Raw genomic sequence first — 7,690 nt, 5'->3', positions numbered from 1 at the left:
AATAAAATGGACATTTAAACTCTGTTTCTTCATTTAGTGATTTCCTGGTTTCCATCCCAGCCCCTTTGTCTCAGTTTTCACTGAGTCTTTTGTCACTTGAAATTTCTCATCTATTCAGGTATAATCTTCTTTCATGAATTTCTTGCTTACTGAGAATTGACAGAGAAAGTTTTATGTACTCAGGTGCCAAGGACATAATTAGACTTTGCTCAAAAAAAACAAAAAACTATTGTTAATACCTTGAGCTAGACAAAATGTTAAACTCTAACTGTTAAAGAAGATATCCCACCAACCCACAGCTAATCAGTCACAGTGGTTATATTTGTATTTGTCTAATTTTACAAGAGATTAAAATGATTATTAATTCATTCATTGCACATTTATCGCAGAAGGTCTGATGAATTGGTCTTGTTTAATTTTCCTTCTTTTGTGTCTTTCTTCTTACCTTGGTTCTTTCAGACCACATATTAAGTTTATTTGTGTTATATGTGATTATTTCCTGTATGTGGTTTTTGTCTGATTTTCAGAAGGAAGAACTTTATTTTGTAAGCTAGCAATGAAAAGTTTTAAAAACTGAACAAAAATGCAAACTGAGTACAGATGAGGAAATAAATGTTGTTTTTGTTGATTATTCTGCCCAAAGCTAATTAAGTTGTTAAATCAATTTCATTCCAACAAGTCTGGTTGAAATTTCCCTTACACCAGAAAAAGCATATTTCTTTAGGTTTTGCAATTTTAATTGCTCAAATTTAATGATCTGAATGCTTATGTCAGCCTCAAAATGTGTTCGCCAATTCCTTCATTAAAGTTTCCTTCCTGGACAATTGTTGCTGCTTTAGTGCAAAAGAAACAAATGGATTGATAACTAACTTTAAAAGACATTCCTGAAACCTCCGCCACACCCTGTGTGAAGTATCTATAAAGGTGGAGCAGCTGAACACCTGCTGCATGCAGCAACACCTGGTACAACAGGTAAGCAGCTCACCTCCTCATATCATCTCCATGCTTGCTGAATCATCTAAGTAGGGACATCCCAGATACCCGATTCTCTTCATGTGAAATTTTTCAGTTCAGAGTTTTCAGTGGGAATAAATTCAACATCCCACTTATTTATCTTTCTGTTCCAGCAGTTATATTCATTGAAGTTTCTCTTTTTTAAACAGTGCTGTTCAGATTTTGACTGTAGGGTTAAGTGCAGAGGACCAACATCATGACTCCAGCCTTCTTCTTCTCCCTCTTCCTCTCAATGACGGCCGTTTGTCTGGTCAGTTTGACTCTTCTAGCAAAGGGATTAAATGTTGTTCAATGCTGCCTGCTGTTCAGTGAAAGTCATGCAATTCTCCCAATGTCTGCTTAACATGCTGGTGACGATGGATTTCCAGAAAGTGTTTATCTAAGATTCTATTAGCTTTTCAGCGTGAGGCAATTTGAGTATTTTCACATAATAGTTTTTGCTAGCCAACAATAACATTTGTCAGTATGATTTCAAATGTGATTAAGAGTAAGTTAAAAATTTTTCCCTTTTTGTATTGCAGAGGGCTGCTGTCATTAGAGATATAAGTGGTGCGTTCAATGATAAAATACTTCCAACATACTGAAGTGTTTTTAATATAACAGCTTAAAGTTCTGCTGGTTTCCTCTTGTATCCTCAGATGAGTCTTTGAGTTTCTCAGTGATCATTGAAAGAGTCAATGCTAACTCATGTAAGTGAAAATTGACAAAATAAAACTCTTTTTGTTAACATATAAATTGTGGATGAAAATGAAAAATTCCTGAGAACTGACATGTTAACATAAAATAGACTACCAACAGTCACAATGATCAATCAACCTTTTGATCATTTACTGGATTGTCTTAGTCAGCTGTTTTATTTGTGTTATTATGTATTAATTTTGTATTGCTGTATTATTGTCAAACATTTTCATTGTGCGATCAATAAGGTATCTATTTATCTACCTATTTGTACTTTTTTACATTAAATGCTGTAAGCACGTATCTCTTTGTTTTGACATAACTGAGCAAATGCCAGCTTAAGTATCGAATATTTATCCACTCTCTGTTTGTTGTTCTGCAGCAAAAGTCCTGATTCATGGCGACATTGTACCTGCTTCTACCAGGAATGCTGATCCATGCACAGCCACTGGCTGCAAGTGGCCTAAAATTGGAAGCTACGTCTTTGTACCTGTCTCCATCGGCTCTGAATATAGTAAGCAGTACAAACTTTAACCATTAAACACGGACTTTAGCTATTTCTCCCTTGGATGAATACATTTATACACTTGTCAAATATCAGCTTTATTAAAGAGTTTAAAAAAAACAGACTGGGACTTTATAGATATTTCTTTCTATAAAGAAAGAAATATTGATAATATAAAGGAGCGATGGTAAAAAAAAAATTAAATAAAGCCCAATATTACATAAATATATATAGAGTGGTCCCTCGTTTATCGTGGGAGTTACGTTCTAAAATAACCCGCAATAGGTGAAATCTGTGAAGTAGCCAGCTTTATTTTTTACAGTTATTATAGATGTTTGAAGGCTGTAAAAGCCCTCACTACAAGCTTTATGCACTTTGCTCAGATAGGCATGAACATTTCCACACACTCTTGTTTAAGCACAAAGTTCAAACCTTCGTAGAAAAATAAGTCCAGTACTACAGAATGAAACCAAAGATCACACCCTGTTTTCAGGTCCAGAACATGGGAATAAAGCAGCTCTGAGAGAATTCAACATTAATGAATCAATGGTACAGAAGTGGAGGAAGCAAGAAGAATGAGCTGAGTAAAGTTTGACGTATCTGACTGTTTTGTTTCGCTTAATGCGCCACCAGACAAACCGAATGCATGTAAAAAATAAAGCTGGCCACTTCGTGGATTTCACCTATCGTGGGTTATTTTTAGAACGTAACTCCCACGATAAATGAGGGACCAGTGTATGTAGACAGACAGACAGATAAACCTTTGTGTTTTTGGTGGCCCTGTCAGTTTGATGGGACCTCAGATATCCTTGAAGCAGCATAGATTGTAAATGCTGTTCATGTTGCCAAGCTGAAATGGCTGAAACACATTTAAGATATTGAACATTGAAGAAGCTTCTCATCAGACTCATATTTGTTTCTGCAGATGACCAAGAGCGCAGCATCATCATCAATGCCCTGCTCACCTTCCACAATTCTACCTGCATTCGGTTTGTCTGGAGGACAAACCAACCCGATTTCATTCACTTCTTCTCTGGACCAGGGTGAGAATGCACTCGCTGTATTTAGACTGTACTTGTATTTCTATGAGAGTACAGGACTGATACACCCACACCCTCAAAACCCTTCAAAAATGCATTTGTAAAATTAATCGCATTGCAAATATTCTGTATGTGTCATCAAAACATGTTCTTGAAGCACCATTTTCTACTGTAAAATCTCCAGTTTGCTACTAGATGAAATGTATACTGTATACTGTTATAGAAGTGTAAAGAGCATTTTATTCATCTGCTCTTAATTATTTCACATACTATTTAGTCCACTAGTTCCAAAAGTAGAGACTGGCACCTTGTAAGACGAGGAGATGAATCTGGTGGGTTATTAGATGATTAAGGGACGACAGATGTTTAAAAATCTTCTGAGATTGCTTTGACCGATATCTGTTTACTTAATTTGGGTGATAATAGATATTTGTATATTTTTATTTATTATTATTATTTTAAGTATTATGTTAGATATTAATATATGAAAGCTAAACTGTGAATTAAACAATGTTTATAGAGCCACAATGTCAAAGTCAGTCACATGATTACTGTCATCACTTTTTTTGGTACTTTAGCCTCAGCGTCACTAGCTGAAGAAGGATGATGTGTAGTGCTAGGCTATAGAACATTCCATCTACTTTTTTAAAAAGTGATGTTATTGTGTATATCAGGTGTTATTCACAACTTGGGCGTCAGAGCCGAGGACAGGTAATCTCCCTACAGAGAAATGGTTGCTTGTTCCAGTCGACAGTGCAACATGAGGTTCTTCATGCTCTGGGCTTCCACCACGAACAGGTCCGCTCTGACAGAGATCAGTATGTGACGATCCTCAGCGGGAACATCATCCCAGGTCAGCTGAACTACGCAAAAAGTCGGTTACACTTAACTTAGTACACAATGGGACATACTCCTGTTTTATAGCAATGTACATGTAATCTGTGCTTTTCCAAACTCACCAGATAAAACACTGCAGTTAAGGAAAGCACTGCATAAAAGATTTCTTTTGTATTTATTTAGTTCCAAGACTATCAAACAAATGATCACAGGAGAGATTAGCTAGCATTTCCTTGTATACAGTCTATAAACTTCTTACCTTTCATGCCATGCATGTAAAAATTAGTGGAGATGAAACATTCTTTTTCTTAAAAATGTAATATTGTCGCTAAGAAAGGTAAAAAAAAAAACTGAATGTCTAGTTAGGATGTAAATATTTTAAGTACACTAACGAATGCAGACCTTTTAGTTATCTAATACTCAGCTCTTTAAAGATCACAGTTTGGGTATTATCTAAGACTCAAGATGGATTTTGAGGTGTAACATTGGGGCAGTATATAAAAACATGTAATATTTTCTGGAAATTTCTGTTTAGGACAAGAGGGAAACTTTGTGAAAGTGCCCACCAACAATTTGCAGACTCCCTATGACTTCACCTCTGTCATGCACTATGGCAGGTGAGTTTGTGTGTGAGATGGACCTTGCCCACATAGCAAAATTGGTATGGCTTGGATCTGGCCCACACAATGTGCTTACACATGGCCCACATACCACAAAGAATGACGGCCCTTTGGTGGCCCAGATCTGGTTTGCCAGAGGTGGCCCACACATGGGCCACCACAAGGCCAGTTGCAGACACACTGCTGGCCCTGTGTTGGCCCAGAACTGTTTCAGCTCTGGCCCCAGATGTCAGCCTAATGTGTGCCTTCATTGAACAATGTAATAACAACATGTGCTGGAATATAATAGTGCAAAACTAACATGACGAAACTCTGTTTAGACAGTGAATGGACTGATTCTTATATAGCACTTTTCTACTCTCCCGGATTACTCAAGGTGCTCTGTATAACATGCCACATTCACACACTTTCTCTAAACTGATTGTGTAACGCGTTAAAGGACCAGGGCGCCTGACTGCAGCTTCATAGATAATGAGCAATCAGAAGTAGCTTCGACTACGGAGCCTGAGTGTGTGAATAAAACACAGGAAACCGAAATAGAGCTCAAAAAAAAAAAAAAAAAAAAAAAATATATATATATATATTATGTATGTTATGGTCAATGAGAAATATATAGACAGATGTACAAAAAAAATATATATATATGCATATATATCACAAACAAAAATAATGTTAATAATACAAAACAGCTTATTAGGTCCCAAAAAGGAGGTGGGATGAGGTTTAGTCCGGTATGAGATCACTTTAGTTCCACTGACCTGTGATAGGTCATGTGTGAACAGTTCAATTTCGTCCATAGCTTTACAAGTCCTACTGCAATGCAGCAGTGGTGGGGTGGCTCGCCATCCCGCACTGACCAGGGCTGTGAAAAAAAAACCTGACCTAAACAAGATCAAAAACATAAATTAGCATTCACAGAAGAAAATGAAACAGCATTCTACTGCTATGACAAAATAAATAAATAAATCCATAAATAACAAAGTCAAATAATTAATGCCATATTTTATACAACAATCAATAAACCAAAAACCAAACAAATCATAACATATCATAGTCATCATCTCTTATAATAAATTATATTCAAAATACTACTGAAAAACATTCACATGGGTCCCATCAAAGTAAATTAGCAATAAGGCTAATAAACATTATCCAAAGTTAATCAAATATTTACAAAACACATTTAATCACAGGTGTTGCGCAACAGATTCAATAGTCTAAAGGGAGTTTAACTCAATTCAAAAATCCCATAGGCCGTTTTGGCATTTAATCAGAAAAGTAACAAAAAACATCCAAAACAGACAAAACTACAAAAATCAAATGACTCATTCAACTCTTGAAACATTAATTTAACATTCGGCCATAGTGAAATAAACAAAAAACAACCATATTCAATAAATAAAACCAGTAATTGCACTTACTGTCACTAGCCTAGCATTAGCTTACCGGCGTTTGAGAATGTGCGACCGCGGCTCCGCATCTTCATTAATTGTGACAAAACCAACCAAGCAAATAACTCACCGTTGAGTCGATCGAGAGAGGGTGTAAAGGTGAATGAATCGGACAGGTTATTGTACGCTGTCAACTGATATGTAGTCTGTAATTTGTCGATATCTGACAAACACGCCAACCACAGGGACAACAGCAGCCAGGGGAGCAGGGAACATGCAGCTGATCGACCTGGAACTTATAACGGGTTCATTCCTGCCACAATAAAGGGATTCGCGGAAGTGGGGTCAGATGGTACTGTGGTTACAATTGCTTCCTAATTACATTCATACACATTCACATTCCTGACATGCAGGTTGGAGGAGCCAGGGATTGAACCAGTAACCTTCTAATCAATAGATGACCTGCTCTACCTCCTGTGCTACAGTCACCCAGTGGTTAACACGAGTAAACCCTCACTAGGTTTTGGATAAAGTGTACACTCACAAACCAGTCAAACCTGCATTTGAAACATTGGCTACCATTGCAGTATAGTATTGCAACATGGCATTGGGGTCTTCTAACTAAAGTCGGAAAACAAGAACATAAATATTGCCATTATTGCCAGACCTGGCCTACATCTGGTTGACAGACACCCTGTCATGACACCAGTCAGTCAGAAGTGCCAGCTTGATGCCAGATCCAAGGAAGACCTGATTTCTATGAGCCTGGGCCACATACACCAAACTACATGCCATCACATAAACAGTGCCATCTACGCCAGGCCTGGCCCACATCTGGATGACATACCACTTACCATGCCAGAAGTCAGACACCAGATCCGGGCCAGACCTGCTTGCTATGTGGGTGTAAGCTTTTATATTACCTTACATGTTTTGCATTTTCTGCAAGAAAATTTAATCCAGACTAACAAAAAGCATGCACACACAGTGAGAAATTGAATTTTAATGTCACTATTCAGTACTTTAGGGGCCCATTTTCTCCTCTGTGTTCTTGATATAACCATGGATGATGATGATGATGATGATGTGTGTGTGTGTGTGTGTGTGTGTGTGTGTGTGTGTGTGTGTGTGTGTCTGTGTGTGTGCTGTTTTCCATTCTTTTAGCTTCACTTTCTCCAAGAATGGGCAGCCAACGATCGTTGCCAAGTCCAATCCTAATCTTAACTTTGGAAATGCTTTTCAAATGAGTGCCAGTGACGTTGCCCGTGTAAAAAGGCTTTATGGATGCTGTGAGTAATTAAGACACACCCACAAAAAAAGAAATCTGCTATCTTTTTGTACGAAGCAAGTACTGATCAGAGTTAATGATTTTTGTTTTCCAAACCAGAATTTCAGCAAGAACCTTCAGCCTTGCATCCAGATACTTCAGATATCCACACACCAGGATTACACCAAAGGATTGGATCCACTCTACTTAAAAACTATAAAAGAAACAGAAAATGTGCTTCAAATATCACATATGTGCTGCATATATATCACATGTAGAGATTTGAAGTTCTGGGTCTTTGCATTAGACAGATAAACTGCAGGCTTATATACCAGAGG

General features: G+C 37.4%; 1 protein-coding gene across 1 annotated transcript; it reads left to right on the top strand.

Annotated features, from left to right (window-relative positions):
- Window positions 1-1,210: 1,210 nt before the first annotated feature.
- On the top strand, window positions 1,211-7,382 carry LOC134628267 (high choriolytic enzyme 1-like). Its single transcript, XM_063475036.1, has 8 exons — window positions 1,211-1,264; window positions 1,536-1,563; window positions 1,653-1,703; window positions 2,075-2,206; window positions 3,123-3,240; window positions 3,912-4,090; window positions 4,610-4,691; window positions 7,250-7,382. Exons 1-8 carry the CDS (start codon window positions 1,211-1,213, stop codon window positions 7,380-7,382), a joined length of 777 nt encoding a protein of 258 aa, XP_063331106.1.
- The last annotated feature ends 308 nt before the right edge of the window (window positions 7,383-7,690 follow it).

Source organism: Pelmatolapia mariae, linkage group LG5, assembly GCF_036321145.2.
Source record: "Pelmatolapia mariae isolate MD_Pm_ZW linkage group LG5, Pm_UMD_F_2, whole genome shotgun sequence".
In the NCBI taxonomy this organism is placed as follows: Eukaryota; Metazoa; Chordata; class Actinopteri; order Cichliformes; family Cichlidae; genus Pelmatolapia; species Pelmatolapia mariae.
This window is presented reverse-complemented; position numbering and strand designations above follow the sequence as displayed.